At 42.7% G+C, this 27,213-nt stretch overlaps 1 protein-coding gene across 2 annotated transcripts in view; it reads right to left on the reverse strand.

Moving 5' to 3' along the window:
- CREBBP (CREB binding protein) overlaps positions 1-27,213 on the reverse strand; it is a 116,920-nt gene that overhangs the window by 32,648 nt on the left and 57,059 nt on the right. For both annotated transcript variants that reach the window (XM_072942584.1, XM_072942582.1), the window contains exons 4-14: positions 18,318-18,558; positions 16,895-17,008; positions 9,348-9,590; positions 7,702-7,804; positions 7,191-7,337; positions 6,235-6,352; positions 5,547-5,718; positions 5,197-5,241; positions 2,843-2,967; positions 2,060-2,248; positions 251-667 (exon numbers count right to left, since the gene is read on the reverse strand). In XM_072942584.1, coding sequence (XP_072798685.1) covers positions 251-667; positions 2,060-2,248; positions 2,843-2,967; positions 5,197-5,241; positions 5,547-5,718; positions 6,235-6,352; positions 7,191-7,337; positions 7,702-7,804; positions 9,348-9,590; positions 16,895-17,008; positions 18,318-18,558 — 1,914 coding nt within the window. The remainder of the gene's footprint in view (positions 1-250; positions 668-2,059; positions 2,249-2,842; positions 2,968-5,196; positions 5,242-5,546; positions 5,719-6,234; positions 6,353-7,190; positions 7,338-7,701; positions 7,805-9,347; positions 9,591-16,894; positions 17,009-18,317; positions 18,559-27,213) is intronic.

The raw sequence follows: 27,213 nt of genomic DNA on the forward strand, positions 1-27,213 counted from the left end.
GGACCCACGTATTAATCCTTTTACTGGCTGATTTCTATAAACCCATTTAATTAGAGAAGATAATCATAAGTCACGTCCTGCTGGACACAGCGTCTGGAGCCAATGTTGGAATAGAACAGCTCATTATGGTTCGATTAGGGTGCTGGTCTTGTGACTGCACCAAGACTTTCAGTGACTTTATGCCACTGCTTTAACGGGAAAGTTCTCTTCTAAGAGTCTTGGCCAGAAGATGACAGACTGAGGGGCTCACCGGTGTGCCAGGGGGCTGGGCATGAACAGGTGTCGGCTGCTGCTGTGACGACTGAGGGGTGGCCACGGACGGAGGCTGGACTGGGGTCTGAGGCTGTGTTGTCACCTGGGCCTGGGCTGCTGCCTGGACCGTAGGGGTGCTCTGGGTTTGGCTAGCACTGGGCACTGAGCCGGGAGTCGGGGTAGGGGTCTGCCCGGAAGACGACACAGGAGTCGATGGCTGGGTGGGAGCTGCTGGCTGGGGAGGAGTCATCCCAGGTGCTGCTGGATGCTGGAGAGATGGCATGCCCGCAGCCGTGGAAGCAGGAGGTGGCGTCTGATGCAAAGGTGACTGTGTCACTGGTGGGCAAGGCAGCTGGCTGGCCTGGGGCCCAAGCATGTTCAGAGGGTTAGGAAGAGCAGCACCAGGCACTTGTCCCTAACAGATGGAACAGAGTATGTTAAAATTATTTCCTCCATTTGAAAATGTGGTAACAGATTTAAAGAATTAAATATATAAAAATCTAATCATGGTATCTTGATGAGGTCTGCTGACTGCACAGCAATGTTCCATTCATAAAAATTCATCAATCTGTACACTTACAGTAATGTGCACTTGTTTCTCATGCTTTGATTTACACAAGTGTGGAAATCTCTGGCTTAAACAAACATATACACTTCAATGACTAGTTTCGTGCTCCACAACATTCACCCACAGCTCAGACCACTGGAAAAGGTCTGAGCCTTCTCTAAAAATTAGTTTTTCAAACACTGAAATGTTTCAATGCAGTGGTTCTCAACTAGGGACCCGCTTTAGAATTATCTGTGGACCTATACAGAGCTATTCTGAATCACTGGTCTAAGGTGGAGATCTGCAAACTACATACAGCCCAAGGCCAAGTCCAGCCAGCTGCTAGCTTCTGTCAATAAAGTTTCACTGGCACGCAGCTCTGCCCATCCACTTACATGTGAATGTACTATCTATGGCTGCCTTTGCACTACCACAGTGGAGTAGAGTATGTAAAGCCAAGACGTCATGGTCTACAAAGCTGAAAATATTTATAGGACAAATCTGCTGACCCCTGTTTCAGAGCAATGAAATGTTACGGAAATTAAGAATTAATTAATAAATACTTAGTATGTAAATCTAGTGTAATCAGTGTCTTTTATTTAATGTTATTTTATGTTAAAAATTAAATAATGAATCTTGTCTTTGGGGGGAATATTTGGCCTATTTTGAATACATGTACACTTATATACAGCAGAAATCTGATGTACTCCAACAAAAGGGGGAAAAGGCAGTAAAATGAATGGAAAATAGTTCTCCCCAGCATTAGACTGAATAATTAAAAACATTCAACAAGAAAAGAAATACTCAAATGATCCAGTTAGCTGGATTCCACCTAGGCAGTTCACATAGACAGGCAATCAGATACAAAGACCAAATCACTAGGAGTGAATTCATGGGGCCCTTCTCCACTCCATCCTTAAAATCCAATGTCTCTCAGGATCACATGTGAAACTTAGAATTTAAAACACATAAAGACAGACCAAGAAAATGACAACTAAAAACCCCAAACCAAAACACAAAAGCACACAAATCAAAAAACCATAATCCATTCCACTTCTGCATGAAGTTTACCCCAAGACAGTAAGAGTAATTTCAAACAAGGTAAAAATGATGGGACAGAAGGGGGAAAAATCAAGAGATGCTAGTACAGAAAATGTTTAGTCTAGAGTTCTAATACCCATGAACTGAGACATGCTCAGGGCAGCAGGGAGCTGGGGCTGCATCCGTGTAGGTGGCTCACAGCTCCAACAGGAACAGTACCTGTGACACTCCGGCCTGCGCCGCCGGCTGCCCCATGCCCACACTGTTCACACTCATCGCCCCGCTGGACGATGGGAACTGGTTCTGTGGCAGGAACTGGTTCTGTGCAGGCGCCTGGGCCATCATGTTGTTGGCATGCGCACCCATCATGTTTGGAGGCTGAGGCATTCGGGAAGGAGAAATGGCCATCTACAAGACAACAAGCATCACTGTGAGTTCAGAGGGGTTCGAGCGCCAGTCTTCAAGACAAACTAGGAGACAGAAATCTTCAAATCGTCCTTTCTCGCAGGAAGAGAGCCACCACTGGATAAGGCGTCTGGCTCTGAGGCACCCGCCATGCTTTCTCACACTAGGTCTCTAGTGAGCCAGTGCCACAGAGTCCTCTGAATAGAAATCAATAGTGTGCCACAGTTTCAAGTTCAAGCAGGCCTTTTATGAGCTCTCTGAAGCATTTAGAAAGCAGCCTCAGGAGAGTGAGCTCCAGGAGTCAACAGACGCTGACACGCCCCTCTCGGCCGCGTATCTGCCTACCCCATCCTCAGAACTCCCATCTTCTCACAGAGTCACAGGTTCCTATGAATTTGTCATTTCACTAAAAAATAACGGTCAAATAATTCTTGCAGTAATAAAGACCAAAGAGAGAAAGAGACGATGGAAATAAAGCAAAACCCAAATCCAAAGGACTGCAGGAATCCCCGACAGCCTTTGAGTTGCACCACTTAGACAATCTCCCTCCTTGCAGCCAGGCCTCCTTGGCACAGCCAAGGCAGCAGTGGCACTTACCCCTGGAACGGAGCCCATGCTGTTCATCGGGACAGAGTGGTTCATGGGGGACGCTGAACGCGGTCCCATGGGAGCTTGTGGCAACTGTACATTCCCCAAGGACATTGGGTTAAATGAATTCATCCCTGTAAATGTACCCACAATGGTTCATTAGGAAGAGCACCCACAGGAAAACAAATTATAACTCACCCAATAAACTCTAAGCAAAACAAGATGGAACACACACACTGCATATACGATTGAAAGGCAATCAGTTAATCAGAAAAGATGGTTCAGGAATAGACTTTTCATGTCCAGGAAAAATGGCAGCAATGCAGTGGTGGTGAGGACAAGACGGTGGGGAGGGAGGTAGGGAGCATGAGGAGATGAAGGCAGAAAGTCAGGTTAAGTGAGAGACGACAAGGCTGGGGAGCTCGGGTCACTCGGCACCAAAGCTTCAAAGTGACAAAGCAGAGGGAGATGGTGTGGGGAAGGGGCTCCCACCATTGCTGGAGGAGGTCAACTAAGGCCAGGGCACCCGTCTGAACCAACCCCTCAAAGCCTTCTGGAGACCCTGACTCCTGTCTCCTCTCCTGCAGGAAGCCTGTTCCCATCACCTCAGGCCTTCCAGCTCTTCAGCTGGGTTTACGTTTATTATCAGAATTTGGGGTAAGACTCAAAATGGGGTTTTAATTTTGCAAGTATGTTAAATGTTTAGAAAGTGCCCAAGGGTCAGCAGTTCTCAACCTCAGCCTCCTCTTCAGACTGGAAAGATCTCATTTTCTCAGCTCCCCTCGCCTTCCCAGGGGTGCCTGCAGTCTGCCAGAATGTCACACCATGAAAGACACCTCACAGCCGCTAAGTGTCTCCAAGACCACAGAGTCTCATCCTTCGTCATTTCCCATGATACTTCGTAAACTCCAAGCTCTACATAAAATAAATACTGGTTTTACTGAGTCTCAGGACTGACACTGGCATTTAACAGAATCCCTGAGGTGCTGTCTCAATGCTGGTATAGTGTGAGAGGGTGGCAACGTGTGCCTCCCTCAGCACCACCTGGAAATGTCACCCTATGTAACTAGGTGAAAGCACAGGCCCAGGACTTGCCAGGAAGCCTACAGTACAAAAGTGTCCCCTCTCCTTGAGGATTTTATTGACGAGAAGATTTTAAGAAGATTTTAAGAAAAAGATGTACGAAGAAATGGAACCATGAAAAGACCTAGATGTGCGGGTAGGGGGCATGTGAGCACTTCGTTGTAAGACCCCTCCTCAGCACTCTGCTCAGCAGCCACCTCATCAGATCCCAGACCAGCAGAAGCTTCCACGTCATCCCGGACACAGGACTTGCCCCTTTCCAAAGGCTCTCTTTCTCTGACTTCCTGATTTCTTTCATGCCTCCAATCCATCTAACCAAGTCCCTGAGAAGTTTCCTTCACAGTATCAGTTTATCTACCAGCTCTTACTCAGTATGCAATATAATTACCACAACTTAAAAAAAATTTTTTTATTTTGGGGGGGGATTAGGTTTAATTAATTAATTAATTAATTAATTAATTAATGGTGGCACTGGGGACTGAACCCAGGACCTTGTGCATGCTAAGCAGGCACTCTACCACACAGCTACAGCCTCCCCCTGTGATTACCACAACTTTTAAAATAATCTCTTCTCCCCTCCCAAACTACTCTACACACAGTAGCAAGGCCATGCTTTGGAATCTTCTAGATAATGTCACCACCTGATTTCACAGCCTGTAAAAACATACTACTGTTCAAGAGCAGTGAAAGCTGTGAAGCGACACTCACCCCTAAACTCAAATGACTGCTTGAACCATCAACAACAGAGAGAATTTCGACTTGAGGAAGAACCTCTGAAAGCTGTTCAGCTGACAGTAGCCCAGCCTGAAGAGGATTCTCTGAGCACAAACTCCCTTCCGCCGACCCTGGCAGGCGTGGCTCCTGTGCTCCGAGGGCCCAGAGCAGGCACCGCGGCCTCCCCGCCCACCCAGCAGTGCTCCTGCCCCAAGATGGGCTTGATACTCTCTTTTCAAGCATTCAGAAATGTTTCTTTTCCCACCTACAAGGTTTTCTTTGGAGATTCTTCCTCAGAACAATATCTTCTCTTATCATCCAAAAAAAAAAAAAAAGTTAACTCCTACTTCTGATCTCCCTGGAGAGCTTTCCTATGATCTCCAAAACCTTCACATGCAACAAATATTCATATGTCAATGGACATGAACTCTGCTCAACAGCAAAAAGGAATGGGAGGAATAAGAGAAAGAGCTACAAAGAACTACAGAGGGAAGAAAACAAACCAATAAACTGTGTGGCTGTTGAGTGTTAAACCAAAACATGAATTCACAACAGTAGTTAAATACCTTGAGAAACCTGCATGCGATTCACTGGCAGGGACATGGGCCCATCTAAAACAGCAGGAAAAAAAATGGGTTATTTAAAATAATCCTTCAAATTTAAACAGAAAACCAGTCCACACAGGTCCAAAAGCACTGTGCATTCTGATGCCAGCACACCCTTAAAGGGCCTTTGCAGGAGGGAGACTCAATGGCTAAACCACAGGCCACTGGAGAAGGTCATGGTCATTACCATACAGTTTCCAAAGTGCAGGCTTCCTGAGAATGTAATTCTTCATGCTTAGAAATACACCCCAAACACAGAAGGAAAAACAAGGAAACAGACTAAGGGCTAGTAAAGGAAATGAATTCCTTACTCGGAGGTCTCACAGGTTGTGCCTGTGGTATCCCAGGGGGCTGCGTCCCGGGGGCTGGTAAGGCTGGCTGGTTACCCAAGATGCCTTGTTTGTGTAAACGCGACCTCCGTTTTTCCTCTAGTTCCTTTTGTATCTTGTAGATTTTCTCTGCTAATAAGTGATAGTATTCATCCTAAAAAACAGTTAACATTCAATACTAGTTATTTGTTAAAAACAAACAAATGATGTTTTTGTATGTTCTAACAAACTAATGAACTTTTTAATTAAGTACATTTAATTAAGTACATTCAGCACTTCTAACTGATAAATCCATGCCCAGTGATGTTAACAGGACTTATCACACAGTAGGCACTAAGTGCTCATTACAGTTCATTCCACAGTTGAACCTCTTCACTGACGCTGACAGTAACAGACTACAAGCACAGAAAACAAGGCCCATTATAGACTATACCCATGGATGAAACACAATTCCATATACCTCATTTACTGCTGTTGTGGAGACATTTGTAATAAGCCGAGAGAGCTGTGAAGGGGCCTCATGTCTTAACTGGGAAGTCTCCCTGGTCAGTGCCCTCAAGTGACGAGTCTACCAGACTAATACATACCCCCCTTTCCAGACAATAAGCCAGACAGGCACAGTGGCAGCTCCCACAGGTGCTGCACGGGCAGGAACACAGGTGGCACCTACCCTGCTGTTGGCGGACTCATACATGTCCCCTTCCACTTTCTTGGCATAGGCCACCAGGTTCTCCATGCGCCGGTCCTTCAGGGCTGCGGGGTCAGGTGTCGGGAAGATGGCTTGGACACTGAAAGGACAATGCACCCTCTCAATTTACTTTCAAAACAACATCAATATCCTGCCATTTTGTATGTTACACGGAAAGAACGAAACAGAACCATCTACCTCTGGGGACGACACCTTGTTGAGAGAACCCCCAAATCTCTTTCTCCTAGTTTACGATTACACAAATGAAGCCACTCTAGAGACAATACTGACCTGCCAATTTATCTCCAAGTCAAACATACCAATATTTTGCTATTAACAATAGCTGCCAGATCATTTAAAGAATTTCTAGTATTAAACTATTTCTTATAAAAATTTTGATTAAAATAGTGGTGGTGGGGGGAACCCCTAAGGGAACTGAGTTGATTAACCACACCTTCAATTCAGCTTAACTAGCCAGAGAAAGTTAACTACTAACTTCCTGTATGTTAAGTGACTGTATGATGGTATTGTCATGCTGTCTGCATTCATGAGGCCCAAATCCTGCCAATTCTCATGGTCTCCACAACTATAATTTTGAGCCATAAAATAATGCAAGGCTTCTGAGCTAATCCCAGCTCCCAAAGTGTATCCCAGAGTTCCGAAAACAGGTCTGGTCCTTTGAGACATGGTTCATGCTCCTCTGCAGGGCAGAGCCACAGATGCTCTGGTGCCACCCACCAGGGATACAGGGTCTAGGATTCTATGGCCTCCCTAAACAAGCATGTAACATGCATTAGCTGTTAGGGTACTGTCACCTGGGGCCCAGGACACCACTTAGGAAGTAAATCAGACACTGATGAACCTGTAAAACTGTCACATAGCCATTAGCCACAAAATGTTTACATCACATGTGAATGATGGGTGAGGTGGCCACATACAGTTTATGCACCAGATGGCTCCGCAGGTCCTGAGTGACATGTTCGTGCCAGCCTTTCCTAACACCAGTGCTGGAAGGAGGTGCTGCTGTCGATATAGTGCTGAGGGTGCCAATGTTGCCCGAGTTGGAGCCGTCATTCATCAGTGGGCTGAGGGAAGGATAAGAACACTTCATCCAGCCGCTGAAGTGGCTCAGATGCACTTCATCCAACTAAGGTTCTTCAACCATGTGTGACTTTAAACTTTACTCTCTGTTCTACATTTATGATTTTGAAAAGAAAGGAAGAAAGAGAAACAGTACCCACCCGCCCTGTTTAAACTACTTTCTCTGCCACACATTTAGAAAGAATCAAGAGTTTCGTGTGAGTCCCAGTCCACTTTTTTTTTTAAGCTATGTTTTTATTGAAGTATAGTCAGTTTACAATGTTGTGTCAATTCCTGGTGTACAGCACCCCAGTCCACTGTCAGTGCTAGTTTCACTCAGACAAGAGCCAAATGGAACATGGGTCTTACTTTGTGGCCCCGAGGGAAGTTGGAAGAGCTGATTCTGAAATCAAGTTTGGTGGTTGCTGATCTGTTGTGATTCCTCCTGCTGGAATGTTCATTGGGTTATTTCCTTTAAAGACAGAAAAAAAAAAATCAACCAACTCCTAATTTATAACACACATTTTAAAGTCCTGATAACAGATAAACAAATCACATATAAATAAGTGATTCTTAGGAGTTACAATATTAACACTATAGCAGGAACTCTGGGAGTTATATTTTCAGTAACAGTGATCGATGTATAAATTCAGTTGCAGGCTCTTTCCCATTGTACTTTATAACCCAAATAGGGCATTTTTATGGAGACATAAGCACTCCATGGCTGTGGAAAAAAATCAGAAATGATCCATCTGCAACTTAAGATTTTAAAAAAATTTTTTTTATTTTTAGGTGGGAGGTAATTAGGTTTATTTATTTATTTATTTTGGGAGGAGGCACTGGGGACTGAACCCAGGACCCTCTGTATGCTAAGCACGTCCTCTACCACTGAGCTCTACCCTCCCTGCTGCAACTTCAGATCTTGATTCTGGCTTCATTAATATCATGCCCTAAACAAGTAAGCTGACTTGTCACATATATTTGCGTCATCTTTTGTTTTGGGGGGGTTTTGGTTTTTGGGGGGCATTATCAGAAAATAAAATCATAGAAATTAAGTGCAGGTGAAAACATAAAAGGTCAATTTGTCTAGTCTTCATTTTAAAGTAAGAAAAAGTTGGAACACAGAGAGGTTAACAGTCTTGTCCCAGATTCTACCATCAATAGAAGTGGAGTCAGATTAGAACTCAAGTTTCAGGACTCCAACCCAGTCTCCTAGCCAGCAGGAGTCAGAGATACATGAAGGCAATTGCTTTCCAAAAAGGAACAAATGTGATGTCTTTAATTGGTCATTTTTAAGAGTCATTTTTAAGGTTAAAATACTCTATTAGGGAGAGAACAAAATTAGTATAACAGCCTTGACTTGACTTGACTGATGTAACTGCCTGGCCTAAGCCTAAGCTTAAAAGGACTATGTCAATTTAAAGAAAAATATTAAGGAAACAATATGCAGAGATGACAAAAATTGAGGAGATATATGTGCAAATGACCAAACACTGGCAATCAATGGGTTAAGATAACACTAGGAAATACTAATTTATAGAGAAGTCTAAGACAAGAGAGATTCTGAGACTCCTGTTAACCTGCCATGTCCAGGCCAGTCACTTCCAGCCATGAGGTAGCCCATAACCAAGATGTGCTAGCAACTGCAGCCCACCCTCAAGTTCTCCAACAAACAAATGGTACAATGACTATTCTAACTTGTGAGATTTTGCAATCTGAGCCATATGAAATGCCATTTATGGAAACTGTCCACAGAGAAATGACCAAAAAGTTGATTCATTTGCAAATACTATTCATCTTAAAAGCCTCTAACATCTTCCATGCACCCAACATTTTAGCCTTTTCCTGGAAGTTTTTAATTTCACATTTAAAGGATACTATCACCGTGGTATATGCATATATTAATTTGAATTTAAAGTAAAGACAATAACTGAAACAGCCTTGGGTTCCAGGAAGACTTGCCATTCCCAGTGCTGCATTTGGACAAAGAAATTCCCGAGAGTTCCTTCACCTACCCAGGGGGTTCAGAGTCCTCATCTGCTGGTGAGTTTGAGGCTGTGCTGGTTGCTGGCCAGGAACCTGAGGCTGCAGCTGGGTCTGAGGCTGGTTCAGGTAGGGGAGTCCAAGAGCAGCATACGCTCGTTGCATGGAGCTGGGGTCTATGGGATTTGGGTTACTTAAAGAAGTGGCATTCTGTTGGCCTGTGCCAACAGAACCAATTGTGTTTTGAATTCCACTAGCTGGCGACCCCAGGATGGCTACAACAACAAACAGACAAACAAGAAAGTTAAGTAAAAGGGAGAAGTCAAGAATGGTTTAAAAACTACTGAAAAGCAAGTAAAATTTTATCAGAAGACCACCTATATATGTCATGAATGCTGGAACAAGGCTACCAAGAAAGGAGATGTGCAGAGAGAAGGCTCCTATTCTATTCATCTAATCTTCACGGCAGTAGCTGAGGAGCAAAAAGCTAAAGAAAATTCAACCTTCTGTGTTAGAAAGTAACGGACGAAATCAGCAATCACTTCATCAAAATTAGTGTGCATTATACTACAGCCTCGTAAGAAGTCAGCTCTGGAGGAATGGCAAACATATGACAACAGAAAGCCTGTGATTCTTTGGGGGTCATCAGCCACCTCCGAGATGAGCTAAGGAGCCCCCGGTCCTTCACTGCTCACCGGCACAGGTACAGAAGGCCTAACAGAAGGAGCAGAGGCGATACCCAGTTGGGTCAGTTTTGTTACTAATTAATAACTCAATTAAGATCTATGACATGATCTCCCAAATGACAAAACTGAACTTCCTTGAAATCTTCGGTATTCAGTGACCATGTAACTTACAGTTTTCTTTCCTATGAATTTCCTATGCAGGAGGGTGCCATGCTGAGCTCTGCCACATAAAGCTGTTCAAGAAATACTGTAATTGACGGAGTGACTGGTCAAGCTGATGGATCGAGGCTTGGCAACTGTGCATGGATATTCGTTCATCCAGGCGCCACCTCAGCACCACTGATAATCAGAGCTGACTCCCCCGGCCCAGCCTGCGGTGAGCATGCGGGGTGTTCCCTCTAGCTACCCTACCTTCCAGGCTAATCCCAGAAGACTAAAGAAAGTCTAGGCAACATAAAGAGCCCCATTCCCAAAGGCTTCAAAGTTAAAAGAGATGACTCCAAACTTCCATGTGTCCATCTGTCTATCCATCCAAATGTCCTTATTTGGCAAGCACTCACCAGATGGCAGAAGTTTTACATCATACCACTTATTCCTGAGTTCCTCTCTTTCTACTTTCCTCAAACTTTACAGTCATGTCATAAATAGCAGCTTATAAAACTGATATGGAACCATGATCTTTGATACATAAAACACTATCACAAAGCCTTTCTTTAAAATTCGTACTATTATATGTAATAGCAGTATTCTTACATTATCATAAGTGCACTATGACCTAAACAACTCAAATACTTATCAGAGAAAATTAAACTGAAATGTGTAAAAAAAACCTTGATAATTACACATTTCATTCTATTAACTTTTCTAATAAGGATATTCAGATCTCAAACTCATTAATGCTCATTAGACACAATTACACACACCAAGCACCTCATTATTATAAATGAAAAGCAATTCCCAAGGTATACTTTATGACAAGTGTGTAGCTAAAATAACTCATGTATAATACCTTTAAAAGTATTTTTTTTCCTAATAGGTAAAACTGTCCCCAAAACTTAAACACATGCTATTATACTCCTAAAACTGACATGCTTAATTTTCCAAAAGAACTATGATATGTGAAGTTCTAATGGTAGGTTTACTTTTCTGTCACCTTGCGGTACAAGAAAGAACAGGCCCAGACTACGCTGGATATACAGAATGATCCACTGTGGAGAGGAATTTAAAGAAACAAGGTCTAGGCGGCCTTCCGTTTCTGTGTGAAGAGGTAATAGCTAGCTGTGCTTTAACGACGACTTCTTCCTACTATAATCCGCTGCAACTACACTTCCCCAAATGCCATCCTTCTAGCCAAAACTCTCCACCCTAGGATGAATGCCATTCCCAAGCCCAAGGCTACTTATGGGGCAGCCAGCACTTCCCAGGGAAGCTGCTGACATGGTCAGAGTATTTTGTGTTTGTGTTAAAAGCATTTATTTCCTAAATGTAAACATTAGCATATTTTATTTTAAAAGAAATCATACCTATCTAAAGACAAGTAGCCATTTGGTACTTGACATTCCTAACAATTTGGAAATAAGGAAAACAAAATACAAACGAAAAAAAGGTCTCTGACATTTAGGCATGGCCCAACTTGAGTCCAAATCTACTGCGGATAACACAAATACTTCGGAGTGAGGGGACGGGTGCGTTTCCTATGCGGTTGATGGCTGACTGAAAGGGGAGTTACGAGGTAAACGCAACCGTAACTCTACCTCTCCATCAACCCTCGGGCACCAGTCACTGTCCCCTAAATTCCCACAGTGCCTACTGGTCTCGGCTCCTCTTTGGGCCGTTGGTTACCCTCCCTCACTCCCTCTGCTGGGCTCCAGGATACAGTGTGAGCACAAAGTCTGCACACGTGGAGCACAGGGTCTTCTAGAAGAGCAACAAATGTCCCTAATCATCACCTAACGACGGGGGCCTGCAGCTCCGGACCCTGTGCTGGAGACAGCCGCGCCCATCTCTCTCCCTGCACACCCCCTGAAGGCGGGCGGACGTGTGACTCCTCTACATTCTCCCAGCGAGGTGCCCAGCCCATGGGAGCAGCCGCCGCCAGCAGCGCGCCCGGCATCCTGCGCGCCCGCCTGGCGCCGCCGCACTGAGGCCTTGGAGACTGAACAAGACATAAAGGAGCGCTAAAAGCAGCAGCATTTTGTTCAGCCGGTATCACTGAGCATGCGGTCTTCTAAGTCAATCACTTTTACACATTATTGATGTTTACTTCTTTAAATGTCAAAAGCTCCTGTTCTTTTGGCCATGTTTATATCTTGTTTCCTCTCTTGGAGCTTAATGCTATGCTTCATGAACAATCAGTCCTTAAGCTATGGGTGTCACACAGTGTCCCCAAACGTCTCAGTAAAGTGTGGGCTCCTTTCCCCTGAGCACCAGCTGGGCACTCCTGCTCTCAGCACGTCTTCAAAGCACCCCCAACCCTCCAGTGCCTCACCCTTCCCTTCTGTTGCAGCCAAATCAGGAGCCCATGACCCAGAATATAAAAGGCCGAGTTTTACAGTGGGCTCTGTCCAGGACTCGCCCATCACTTTTCAAGGCAGTCCTTCCCCAGTGGGCACAAAGACTGTCCTACTAAGAAGTTCCATGTATAATACACGTTGCTAACTTGCAATATTCAACTCACCAGAAACTCAGTAAAATTGTACTCAATATAGAAATCCAATGAAAGCAGACACACTGAATCCCAGAGCTTTGTCAGATGGTGGGAGACATACCATGAAGCAGTCAAAGCAGCTACTATCTAAGATTTCTACTGAGAAAGTCAGGCTGGAATTGACTCAGACCTGCAAATGTCTCTGCAGGGCTGCTCCCACAGCACATGGCTCCGCATACGCGGTGCACCAGGAGTGCCCTCTTTTCCAGCATCTTCATGTGCACAGTACAGGGCAAGAGAGCAAAGGGGAACAGCCAGGCCTCAGTGCCAGGCCTCCCATCACAGCCGTCAGCAAGCCAGAATGCACACTCTTCAGGGCGTTTTCCTCAGAAGCCAAATGACTCAGAATGGCAACACCGTATCACCCAGAAGAGCAAGGACAAAGCCATTTCAATGAAGAAGATCAACAGTGATTGTCTGGTACTTAAATCAGGACAAACAAGCTCAATGCTGTCCCTATGGCCGCTGAGATTCCACTGCCCCTCTGTTCCGGCCCCAACACGGGCTGTCAGGAGAGGTGTCTGAGAGTCTGAAGAGCCCTCAGGCGAGTCGAGCTCCTGTTCAACAAGCGCCCACTAAGCGCCCAGCAGGCGTCCTGAGTGCAAGTTTTGAGGCGGTAGATCTGGACTCAATATCATGAAGGAATGCATCTCAGTCAGAGGTGCCCAATACTGAAACACACAGTAGGACAGGCAGAGAGCGTTAAGCCAATAGAGGTATTCAAGCAATGGGTCTGAGGACTGCTGAGGCTCACGTGTGGCAGCCTGGGTCCAAGGCAGCTAGCTGTAGGCAGTGAGCAGGTCTGGTTTGGCTCTGACCATGTAGCATCTGTTTTCACAGTCCTTCTGGTCTGAGTTGGGAAACCCAGGGTTCCCTCAGAAAATGACTTACACCTTCTCAAGAGCTCTGGAACAGACAGTCCACCCTTCAAGGCACCCAAAGCAGTGCGTCTCAGCTGTTAATGTGCATCCCAATCACCTGGGAATCTGTGAAAATGCAGTCTAACAGCACAGAAGGTCTGGGACAGGATTCAAGTTTCTGCATTTCTAACAAGCATCCTGGGGGTGCCTATGAAGTTGGTTTGAGAACCACACTTTGAGTACCAAAAATCATACTGACGAGGCAACATGAGTTCAAATAGGGAATTCAGCCATGTGTTCACACAGTTCCCATTCCCCATGCCATCCTGTGTACTGAAATTAACTGGGAGTCAGATGCGAGGACTGATATGAGATAAATACCTTTCAAAATCTTAATTATTCAATAAAATCTGATCATCTCTACAAAGGATGGATAACTCAAGATCAGTGGTTACAGAATCTCTGGAAAACAACTCAAAGAAAAATCAAACAAATTCTCAATACAGGGCAAAAAAGTAACTGGATTTCATTTCAATGACCACTGGGTAAGCTCCACAGGGGATTCTGGCAGGTTCTCTCAACAGACATATCAACGAGACAAGTTAAGACAATGAGACGTGTGCATCGGGTGGGGTGAGCATCTGTGGGGAATCCTGCCTGGAAAGCACAGCCTCGGTGGGCACAGGTGGGTCTCCGACGGTCCCCAGGGGTCCCTGTCTCCCCGAATCACCTGGCTTGCACAGGGACCTTGAGTGCAGTCAGATGTGTGCCCTGCAGGCAGGCCAGCTGTGCAGCCACTGCTGGTGCTGTCTAAAATGCTCTTCCATTGTTACTTTATTAAAATTGGGCTTCACCAAGCCCCGCCCTCCAGCACAATCTGATACACCGTTCCAGGGATATCTATACTACTGACCTGTCTCTACCTCACTCCTGTGAGGTACAGGTACAGCTGACCCTTAAACAACACAAGTCTGAACTGCACAGGTCCACTTATACATGGATTTTTTTCAATAGTAAATACTATAGTAACACATTGCTCATGTTGGTTGAATCTGCAGATGTGGAATCGTGTAGAATTTTGTCTGTGCAGGGCAATGGCGCCTCAACCCCTGAGTTGTTCAAGGGTCAGCTGTATATATTCTAACAGTGGAACTGACTTTAAGCTATCGGAGGGTCAGACCAATATTCCTCTCTATTGTTTAAGCTCAGTGTTCACACATGTTAAGCACAATTTGCTTTAGGAGAGGAGAAACAACAAAAAAAATTTACAGAAAATAAATTGCTAAAGCTTTCTCACTCATCAAATTCCTTTGTAGTCACAAAACTATAGTGCTAAAGCCAAAGGAATACACTCAAGTGGAAACCTAATTTGAGAAGCATTAAAAAAAAAAAAAGCTTTCATTTCTTTCATGAAAAATTGCCAAAACTTGAACAAAGTTAATCTACATATTCTCTGTGACTCTGTATTATAAAATTACCCTGGTAACACCTTACATTATGACTAGAAGAAACACTGTGGTTTACCACTTCTGAGAGCACGCACTGGATCAATTGTTACAAGTCAGGCAGTTACAAGGATGTTAAAAAAAAAAAAAAAAACCACATTCAATGCTTTTCTTTTTTTAAACAAAAACCACACAAAGTGTTTCTTAAAAAGTGAAATCACAAAAGTTTACAATTGCTATGGCAATACATATTAAAAACCAAAAGATTCCAGAAGAGCCATCCCCCCCAAATTACAAGTTAAAAAATCTCCTAAAATTCATTATTCATGAAATTAATACTGTGTAACCACAAACCCGACAATGAGTATTTTGGCACTTGAAGAGCCTATGACTGAAATACATTCTAAAACACAACAAATTTTAACCATCACAACATACTTGTTAAAAAAAAGTTTTATACCAATAAAGAAGAAAACCAGACTGTATTCCACTAGAACTACTGTCCCAAATATTTGGTTCTAGAAGATCTAGATTCCTAGAATTTCACTTTATATAAGAGATGACCTTGAAAATCATGTATTAACTCAATTTTTGGTTAATCAAAGTATAATTTAACTGATTTAGGAAAGTGATTTTTAAAGGAAACTTAGTATAACTCCTGCAGGGAGGGAGGGAGGATGACAGTGACCCTGGAACGTCTCTCTGGTGACGTGGACACTCCGCTGTGTGAGGGAGGGAGTTGGGCTTGTTGAGAGGAAGGCACTCAGGCTGCACAGTGCTCTGAGGAACAGTGTGCTTGTCCATCTTTCCTGGTGCCACTTGGAAACAACCAGAAAGAAAAGCAGCACACGTTCTCCAGGCAGCAGTGGGGTCTGGAGGAAGATGATCAAGAAGAATGAGAGTAATGAACACATAACCACAAACAGGGGAGGGTGGCAAGATGGAACAGACGAGATGGAGGAAGATGAAGACAGTGCTGGAGTCATGGGGAGCAGCTCCAGCCCTAGGGGCAACATGAGATCGAAGGGCACATCCTAAATGTCCACACTGAGGGACACACCCAAAGACCACAGTTTTCCCTCTGAAATGACAGGAGAGGACTGAAAACTGGGGAGAGATGCTCACCCATTCCCTGCTCTGATGCCTACAGGGAAGCCCCGGGAGCCACATGCAGGCCTCCTGAGCAGGGCACTGCCTAAGTGATCAGCTAAGGGTACACAGATCAACGTGAAAGATGACAAAACGATGGGAATGATCAGGATGCAGCCAGTCCTGTGGCAGAGACTCTCGATCTGGGCGGAATAAATTGTTAGTTATGCAACTAGGTCTGGGAACTACATCTCCAAGGAGGAAAACCTCCCAGATGTCTGCACGTGGAATTTTATACCGACCCAGCCTGACTGACTCTTCTAGAACACAGAGTCCTCAAAACTTACTTTAGGATAATTTCAAAAGAAGTGTCCATTCTATTCACTCCTCACCCCGAAGTCGCCACCATTACAGTGACATGACATTCAAATCTGTAAATACTGAATATCTCTCAAGAAATACGAAGAGTCCTCAAGTAGGCTCTTTGATCAAAGTGACTCTCCTCTTTTGCACTCACTGCTCTGCTGTGGACAATTCTAGTGTGGGGGCGGGGGAGGGGGTGGATTCCAAAACGACCACGTCCACTGAGCACGTTGAGAACCCGTCTACTTGCTAAGCTCAGCTTCACCCTCAGGTCCCTGCACGTCTCCACCTAGGTATCTCGGCTCCCACTGAACCACTAACTTTGTGGTTAGTAATTTCTGCCCTGCTTCCTACCTACTCTTCTGTAATCTCTTTAGAAATAGCTTATTTTCTCATCTCCAAGCTTCTCTACCCCCAACGCTCACTTACTTTGTTGGTTTCGCTTGTCACTGGCATTTTTCAAAGGGAGGCAAACAGGACAGTCATGTCGTGTGCAGTTCTTCCAATGAGAGATGATTTGTCGTGAAGATGCACAATGGGCAACTATGACCAGAAAAACAACGAGATGTTATTTTTCTATCCAAATCGTCACACTTTCAATTACACCTAAATCATAATGCCAGCTTCCATAAGAAAATGGTAACAAGTGTAACCATAGCACAGTGCGGGCAGTCCTCAACTTACAAACAGGCTGTTTTCCAAAAAGTTTGTAAGTCGACTGTTGAGAATTCCAAACAAAAACTTCCCATAGAAGCAATGTTATGAATGATGGTGATTAAGGTTCAGCCCACAAAACAAAAACAAAACAAAAACTACTCGACCTGAAATACTGTACAGCTGGGATGAAAGGTAGAACAAATAATAATTCTGTAATGTCACTATTTACAATAAAAAAAATTAAGCTATGTTTCAAGATGAAACTATCTAAATACTATAGTTGAAGAAATACAGAGAAGCAAATGGTTGGTCTGTGAGGATTGGGAAAGGGTCCCCAAGCACTTTCCAAAGACTTGAGAGGGTAATCTCAGTCTTTATCTTCACTTCCACATCGAGGTGCTGTCATTTCTCTCTAAAGGTCTAGCATGACCCTCTGCTTCTCCATCAGGATCACAGTTACACTGGGGACTCACAGTGTCACAAAGGGAAAGAGGGAGATCAGAGAGACTCTCCTCAAGGTTTAGGAGCACAAGAAAGAAGAGAAGGAAAGAGGATAAAGATTAAAGGAAGGAGAGCTGTCAGTAAGAAACACTTTCTTCAGGAGAATCGAGGTGTCTGCCATAGAAGAGCAGAGAGTGGGGCACGTAATGTGCCTGATTCACCCCCTCCTGGAGGGAAAGAAGGAGGGGCAGGGATGAGGCAGTGTGCAGCTCCCCACATCACAGACAGCCCCCCAGGACAACTTTGTTGGTATCCGGATTAGCCTCAAGATGGAAAGGTGGAGAAGCAAGGTGGTGGGACCTGGCAGTCTGGGCACACAGAACGACTGCAAGACAGATGCTCCAGGCTTGGGGAAGGGCATGTGCATGCACGTGTGTGCGCTACATTGTCCAAAAGAAAACCATGATCTAAGAATTTATGAGGAAGACAGTGCTCAAGAAGGGACAAATGTCTTTTGTGACAGAGGGAAGCAGAAAAGAGCAAACGCAGGGCACAGCCCCATCCAGTAGAAGTTCACAGAACATTACAGAAGCAAATCGCCTTTCTCCTCAGCAGATGCTCCAGAGGCACCTGACTGGTCAGTGTGTGGGGACGCAGGCTGCAGGAACCTTATTAACAAGAGAGGTGCCTGAGAACAACAGAGACAAATTTCACCCTAAGCTCTGCCATCAGGACTTCAGAAAATGGCACTTACCTTGACAGGCTTTCCCAGCCTGACAATGTGTCATGTGATTCAAAACATTTTTCATGGTTCGACAATGCGGGAGAGAGCAGGCCCGAACCTCTCCATTGGCTTGTTCCCGCCTCTGACATTTATGAGCGTGAAGCAGTAGAACCAGCTGCTGCTGTATCAGTTTGCGCTTTTCGGGATCTGCAGTGGGGCCCGTTGCAATTGCCTGTGTGGGTACAATTCCCACGGATGTTTGCATCTGAGACTAAAATAAAACAAATTAATAAAAACATTTTAATAAACTTTCAGAGTTCCAATTCATGTTCATTAATTATTTTTCAAACTAATGTTAAAGCTGACGGATGATACTGGCCACAGACAGAAGTCAGCTGAAGTGGTTCTAATTCATCAGCAACTTTAAGGAGGATTCAGAAGCACAGAAACAAACCACCTCAGAAGCAAGTCTGATTAAAGTTCACTTGTGTATGATTGTCTTAGAACAAGAAAGCAATACACATTCTTAAAGGTAGTAACCAAACCCCAATTCACGCTACAGAACATATAAGAGCTGGAGAAACTTATTATATTAGGTTGAACCATATGAAATTATTGTTTTTATAATATAGCCCAAATGACCAAATGTTGGCATTTTCATATGGTTCAACCTAATTAAAAAGATTGCCAAGGCCTGACCAGTTGCAACCCACTGCAAATATCTGAAGCAGCAGAAGAATTGGAGCCACCCTCTGGATTTCATGATCTTGTGACCAGAAGGACAATACCTGCTGCATTCATTACCTCTCCTAAAAGAATATAGCACTTAGCTTGAATACAACCATCCAGTACAATTGTTAATGCTTAAAAAAATGCTCTGCCTTCCATTAAAATTTCCACTCAGACATCTGACAATATTTTTTCCTAAAAGTATTTGATGACCTGCTAAAGATACAAAAATATAGAGTTTAATTGCTTTCATCCTTTCAAAATGACAATCCAGACCAACCATACCCTTTTTTTTTTTTTTAAATGAAGGTGCTAGGGTTGCACCCAGAACCTCATGCAGGCTAAGCACGCACTCTACCACTAAGCAATTGCCACCCCCTCCAAACATATCTCTTAACTGCAAAGAAAATGGAAAAGGTGACCTGTGGAGTCTTCTTACTCTTTACCAACTACCAACATGCTTCAGACAAACTTACTACAGAAACTTGTGAAGTAAGAGAAATGTAGTATTTCTAATATGCAATAAAATAATCCATCGTTCAGGGATTTCTAATCTTCTGTTCTGACATGCACACTTCTGGCTTGATTTCACAACACTCAGTACCTCCCACAAAGTACACCACCACTCTGATTTTCCAAATTAAGAATCAAAACTATACACTTGCAATTAGGAGAAAACCATGTACAAAAAAGTATTTCTTAATGAGCCAAAGATTATTTTTAAAAGTTACAGGGTTTTGTATTTTGATGAGAACTCAGAAAAGAGGTGTGCAGAAAAGCCACCTGGCTTCACTCAGGAGCACAATCCCTGGAAACCTAACAGGACCCAATGCAAAAGCAAAGTCCAAGTCAAGAGGCTTTGTGTCCTGACTGGAGAAGTACTTAGCTCCTAAGAGAAAAGAATCTCTTTTCCTTATGTTTATGTTTTCCCCTGATTATAAAAGCAATATATGCATCCTGTAGAAATTCTGGAAAGCAAAAGAACTACTAAGGAGATAATTAACACCTGAAATTCTGATATCCAGGAGTCTACTATTAAAGTCTAGACAGATTTTTCTTCTTCCAGTTTTTTTTCTATGTACATGCATGTGTATTAACCATCATCAATAGTCTTCTATCATAAATTTGGCTTGGTATTTACTCCAGGTCTGTCCCATAGGTCTGTCCCATACCATTATGTTAGAGCATGATGTGTATTGAACATGTGACCATATATTCATTTATCCAATCTCCCATGGCTAGGCATAAACTGCACCCCCGCCGTTTTCCTGGCACTCTCAAATAAAGCCCCAGCAAACAAACAGCCTGTGACTATGCCCTGGCAGCATGCACTATCTGTGTTAAATGTTTCTGCATCAATCAGCTTATTCTCACAGACTGGAAAGTCCAAGCAGAAATCAACAGGAACAGGAATAGAAGAACGTGAGAAACATAAGATGATCCTTGTCTAGGTTGCTTTTGCATTTATGAAAATTTCAAACACATGGAAAAGTAGAGAGGAAAGGATACCATGATCACATCCAACAAAATGAATGATTCTTTCATATCTGCTAATAATACCTAATCCACGTACAAATTTCTCTACTTATCCCTAAATTGTTTTTTAGAGCTGGTCTGCACAAATCAGGACCCAACACTACATCCGGTTCTTGTCTTTAAAAGTTCTTCACCTCCTGTCACCCTCCCTTCTTTATTTTCTCAAGACACTGACTTGTTGAGGAGATCAAGCCAGCTGTCCTCCTGATGTTTCTTCAAATACAGAAATGTTATATACAAAAAAATCTATCATATAAGAATCAGGTAAAAACCCCTAACCTTATGATTAAATTATAGAAGACTGTTTTTAAGTTGTTAAAAATCAACACACTGCTTCTCATCTGGGATGTCCTTAAAGCATCTTCTGACCATATGTTGAAACCTCAACACATAGAAACAGCATGGTTGGAAACTGTACAGCACATTCAAACCTTGGTCTATTCTCTGTCTATCTGTAGATGTTTAATTAGCTCTACACATTGTTTACATGTGTCTCAAAAACAATTTGGAGGGTGAAACTGAGTGTCTTGTGTCCCTGTAACTGGCCTTCCCCACAGAACTTGCACGGGGCTAGTTCAGTTTGCAAAGTGCTTACAAACTTAGGGTGCCTTTAATTTCCTCCTCTCTCAGACTGGTGCTCAATGAGATGACAGAGCTGCATGAACTCTTGCAGAAAACTGTCAGAAGCAGCCTTCAGATTCTACTAATATCCCTACTCAGTCCCCACTGTCCAGGCAGGCACCAAGAATGGAAAAAAAAAAAAGCTTAGACAAGAACTTCCCTTTAAACATACAGAACAAGGGCTGAATATTCTCCCAAAAGTAATGTACAAATTTTACGCAACTTCATTTGTTTTTGCAATAGCCAAAAAAAATTTTTGAAAAACAGTAAGAATAAAGGAGGCATCTATCTTGCCAGATACCAAAACTATAAAAGCTACAGATTTCTTTACATAGGTCTGGGAAAAGATACATATACATATGAGATTAGTGTATTATAAAGATAGTGTTTCAATGTAGAGGTTGGTGGCAGCAATCTTTGATCCTTGTATCACCTTAAAAAATAAATTCCAGATGAACTGAAGTAAATTAAAATGGATAAAAATACTAGAAAAAATAGTAGTTTAAGTATAAGGATAAGAAAAAAACTTCTTAATATAAAGAAAAACAGAGTAAAATTTAAAAGTGAAAAATTGAAAGAAAAATGGTTGTTTTTGAAAAGAAGAAATAGTGAGTCCAAAGATAGGAACATTATATATGTTGCCAAATCTTTTCTGGAAAGACTGTGGTACTATTAACTATATAAAGAACTCTCAGGGGGAAAAAAAAGATGCTACTCCGCTAAAAAGTTGGGCAAAAAAAAAAAAGTATAGACACCCCACAAAAGAAATACAAATAAACAACAAACATAAAAAATGTTCTACACTTCACTGCCTGGGCAACTCAATGGAAGGAGGAAGTCTTCCCAAAACTAATGATGATAAAAAGGGCAGGACAGCTGGATGTCCACATGCCAAAGAACGAAGGTGGACCCCTTCTTCACATTACACTAAAAAAATCAACCTGAAATGAATCAAAGACCTAAACGTGAGAGTTAAAACTATAAAATTCTTCAGAAAAAATCATAGGAGTAAGCCTTCATTACCTCAGCTCAGGCAATGGAGTCTTAGATACGTCACCAAGAGCACACACAACAAGGGCAAAAAGGATACACTGGGCCTCACCGGACCTCATTAAAACTAAAAACTGTTATGTTCAAAGGACACCACTGAGAAAGTGAAAGACAACCCAAAGAATCAGAGAAAATATTTGCAAATCATAGGTGTGATACAGGACTTGTATTTAAAACAAACAGAACTCTTAAAACTCAAAGATAAAACGACAATCAAATTTTTAAAAATGAACAAAGAACATGAATAGATATTTTCCCAAAGAAGATATGGTCAATAAGCACAGGAAAAGATCTGCAGCACCATTAAGTCCTCAGTGGAACCACAGTGCAATACCATTCTACACCCACCAGCACAGCCACACAATTGAAAACACCCAGACAGAACAAGGGTGGGTAAGCACGTGGGAAAACTGAAACCCTCACACACTCTACTGGTGAGAATGGCAAATGGTGCCGCCACTTTGGAAAACATTCTGGCAGTTACTCAAAAGGTTAAACCTAGAGTTGCCATATGGCCCAGCAATTTCCCGCCTAAGCATATACCCAAGAGAATTGAAAACATATGTTCACACAAAAACATGTACACAAATATTTGTAGCAGCACTATTCCTAGTAGCCAAAAAGTGGAAACAATTTAAATGCCCATCAAATGATGAATGGAAAAATACGCTATTTCCAAAATGGAATATACTCCAACCATAAAAAAGGAAGTACTGATACATGCTACAACATGAATGGACTTCAAAAACATTAGGCTAAGTCACAAATTATCACATACATAATTCCATTTCTATGAAATGTCCAGAATAGGTGAATCCATAGGGGCAGAAAACAGATTACTGACTGCCTCTGGCTGAAGGTCCAGCAGAAATGGGGAAAAACTTGCTAATAGTACAGTTTCTTTTGGAGTGATGAAAATGTTCTGGGGGGGATTGTACAGCAGATTAATTATATCTCAATAAAGCTGTCTTAAAATGAGTTCATTGAAGAAATTAAATTAGAACAAAGAGGCACCTTTCACTTACAAATACGAACAACCAAAAAAACAAAACAAAACAAAACTGGTATTGATGAGGATAGAAACAGCAATTCTCAGGGACTTTGGTGATAATGCAATTTAGGAAGACTTTGGAAAGCAACACATGTCAAAAAGGAAAACGTACGTTTCTTTTGATCCAGAGTTCTACTTCCTATAATCTAATTATGGAAGTAACCGAACTAGTGCGCTAAAAAGTAGCCACAAAGATAGGCACCACACCTTGATTACATGATTAAAAACTGGAAAACTCCTAAATGCCTATATCAAAGATGGATGAATTAAATTATGGCTACAGACCCCATGAAATCATATGCAGTCCTGAAAAGTAAGGCAGCCCTCAAGTGATCCCAGTCAAAGTCATATGGAACAGAAAGGCCCAGCCAAGCCCTACCCAGACTCCGGACCCACGGAAAATTATGAGATATAATAAAATACGGTTATCTGAGGCTATAAAAAAAAAGCAGTAACAACAATAATGTAGATATTTATGCTTTTACAAGAAGCTGTCTATAACATATCAAGCTACAAAAGAAGTTATAGGATAGTACCAGAAAGTCATTCTGTTTTTCCTTATTAATTTCATATTTTGTATCTGTTCTTAGAAAAAACCTTGTTAAGATTATTTAATGGTATCTCTGGACAGGGGTGGGGTCATGTATTCCATCATGGAGGGGAGGGATCAGAAGAATCAGTAGAAAATAATGAATAATTAAATATAAAAAATAAAACTGTAAAGGCACTAGAAGGTATTAAGAGGAGTATTTTGTAATGCAAAAATGGTAGAGGCCTTCAGAAAAATATATAAAGCAGTGGTTCCTAACCAATCCCCAGTGAAGCTCTTCCAACACAAATTCCCCGTTCCTCCCTCTCAGAGATCATGATTCACAAATCTGCAGTGGAGCCAGAGCTATTTCTATTTGTTTAAGTTCCACAGAGGGTGCTTTATTATATTTAGCTGTATACTTTTTCCAGGTTTTCTAAGACAAACATGTATGCACTTTCACAGTTAGAATATAATAAAACATTTAAGAGAGAAAGGCCCAGGCGATTCTGACTCAGTGGCAGTCACACATAAAGGGAAAGCACCAGGGCCAGACCACTGTAATGGCAACCAACTAACTAGGAAAAGTATATGAAACACACAAGAGAAAGCCAGTCTTTATTTTCCAAGGGCTTTGTGCCAGGCTCTGTGTTCAGTGTCCAAAAGCAGCAACTCATTTAATATCCACCCACCTACCCCCAAGGGAGAACTAACCCAAGGCCCTCCCAGCCTCTTGTGAGAGGAGTGACTGAGGCTCACGTGGCACTGGGTGGTGGGAAAGTGGGTGGCCTAGCAGTAGTGTCCCCACCTAAACCCTTTTGCAGCTCCCATTGTCAAAGGGCTGACTACCTTGTATTATAAAGCATTCTAAAAGAATCTGACAGAAAAACTGACCAAGACAGGAACCAAGCAACTCAAAACAGAAAAGCACACTTCTCCAAACATAAGTAGTTTAATTCTTACCAGTAATCAAGGAATACAAATCAAAATAATGAGACACCATTTCCTCCTACCAAAGGACACAGTGATAATCCTCAGCTTTGGGAGCACTGTGTCATACTGGCGACCTGATACACGGCTTTTGTTGGAAGACAATATAATAGGATCCATCAAAAACCTTAAAATACATGCTATATGCACTTCTGTAACTCCAATCGGCTCACATACAATTCCTAATCACAGAAGGAAGAGGTTACTGTGGCATGGGAGTCACACTGGATCAATCATGACCCGCCCACCCCTGCATGTCAACATTGTGATCCATGAGTAACAGCAGGTGAACACAAAGCACACTGACCCAAGTGCTGTGGAGGGTACAGTCCACTCCCCCCACTTCAGTCTTTGCTAGATCTGGTTGCATGCTCTGTGCATGCAGTGCTTGTCATCATAACTCAACCCCCGTTTATACCTTTGTCCATCAAACGACCTGGAAAGGCAAACCTTTTATATTTATTCTGGTATATTTCTTAATTTTTAAAGTAGTTTAATATGTACTTCTATTAGGATTGTTATTGTTACACAGGTTTGAATAATCAGTACCAACCCACTTTTTAAATGCCCTATATTCTATCCTAAGGATATATTCACAGATGTGCACAAAGAGTATGTATAATTAAGTTTATCCTGGCATTCTTCCTAGAAAAAGAAGTTATTTTTCTATGAAGTGTCTAAGAAGAATAGGTTATACTGTCTGCAAAGGACTCTGTAGTGCAAACAGTAAGAAGCAGAAACTGACCAAGACAGAACAGGGGATGAAAAGGCTTCCCCCTGCCACACAACCACTGTCCCCAGTTCCCATCAGGCTGGGATTCCTGGAGATGGCCCTTCAGATAAACTTGGCCCAAACCTTCCACATTACTAACAGAGTTCAGACCCCACTCCTCTGACAACCCTCCCCTCGCCCACCTGGAAACTTCTCCCCAACCTCCACTTAAAGTCAGAAAATGACACCAGAGTGAACACCAGGTGGGACAAAGGATCATTCTGCAATATTTGCTTGTTTTAATTCCCCCAGAAGGGCCCTAGAACAGCTGGGTGTGCAAAGCTTTGAAGTCATAAAATGAAGAAAATGCTCATTAAATGCACACGGCTATCAAACTGAGAAGAAGTGATAATTACCTCTGAGATGATAAGGATCAACTAGTAAGAAACAGAACATAACTGTTTAGATAGATGGAATAATGTTTCTTGTGTTTTCTTCTTTTTGCCTGGTGTTTGTTGATTTTTGAAAAATAAGATTACCTTACAATTTAAGATTTAAATTCAATAGGAAAATAACTTAAAATGAGCAAGCTGGACCAGAATGATTTCTAAGCAATCTTCCACAGCAGAAAAGAAATGGCTAAGAAAAGACAGAAAACTCACTGGGCAAGCTTGAGGGCAAAGGCACAGGGACTGACAACTGGACAGACCCACCCTCTCCCCTGCCCTACCTTCACTCCTTCCGACTGGAGGGTCATTCTGCCAAGGAGGGGTGAGCGGTCAAATGAAACTGCACAAAGAAAACTAAAGGGTAAAAGGTGTTGGATCTATTCCAACAGCCAAGGTGACAGGCTGACCAGAGCAGCAGGTCTCAACTGACTTAAGGGGTCTTAAGCAGCGTCAGACCCATTCACTGAACGATCAGTTCACCAGGATTACCGATCTACTGATGACTAAGGGACAGTCTTCTTGAAGACGTCAATATATATGAAAATACTCTTCAAGAACATTTATTACATTAGGCTTTTGATAGCTTGGCAAATTAGTCATCTGACTGATCAATTAGTTTCTGGTGACCTGAGGGCCATTTCAGATAATTGTGGAAAAGGTAAAAAGAGGATAGGGTAATTAGGTCCGTGAAAAAGACTGTTGTGGTTCATGCCTCTTCAGACACGGTACTGCATTTATGTCTTCGGTAGCCACAACTGTCTCCATCCAGATCCAGTAAATGTGCTATCTACTCAGTTCTTCTTAATGGTCACTTCATTTTCCAGAAACACCTGGTAAACATCTCCCGTATTTTCGGGTAACAGGCAGGCACAAGTTCTGGCTCTAGTTGTCAGTAGTTCGGCACAGCTTGTTTAGCCCCAAAGAACCTTCCAACAGGATCTCTACTCTACATGGAGTGAGAGAGATGAATGTCTCTGGAGATAATTCATGTTGTTTTACCCAGAAGGTTTCACTGAGGAAAGGGCTATGTTAATCAGTCTCTAGAAAAGACACTGCTGGTTACCGGAAACTCATCTTTGATCTTGATTGAGCACTTGTAGTACCTACAGTTGTTTCTGGTATTAAAGAACACTGTTAACAGCTCAGGATGGTCTCTGTTCTCAGGGACCACAGCCTTGTGGGGGCAAAGGTGTCAGCCCAAACTGGTAGACTTGCTTTCCAATAAACAGTCAACTAGTTCAGGGGGAAAAAAACACTGT

The sequence above is a fragment of the Vicugna pacos genome, chromosome 18 (assembly GCF_048564905.1).
Source record: "Vicugna pacos chromosome 18, VicPac4, whole genome shotgun sequence".
NCBI lineage: Eukaryota > Metazoa > Chordata > Mammalia > Artiodactyla > Camelidae > Vicugna > Vicugna pacos.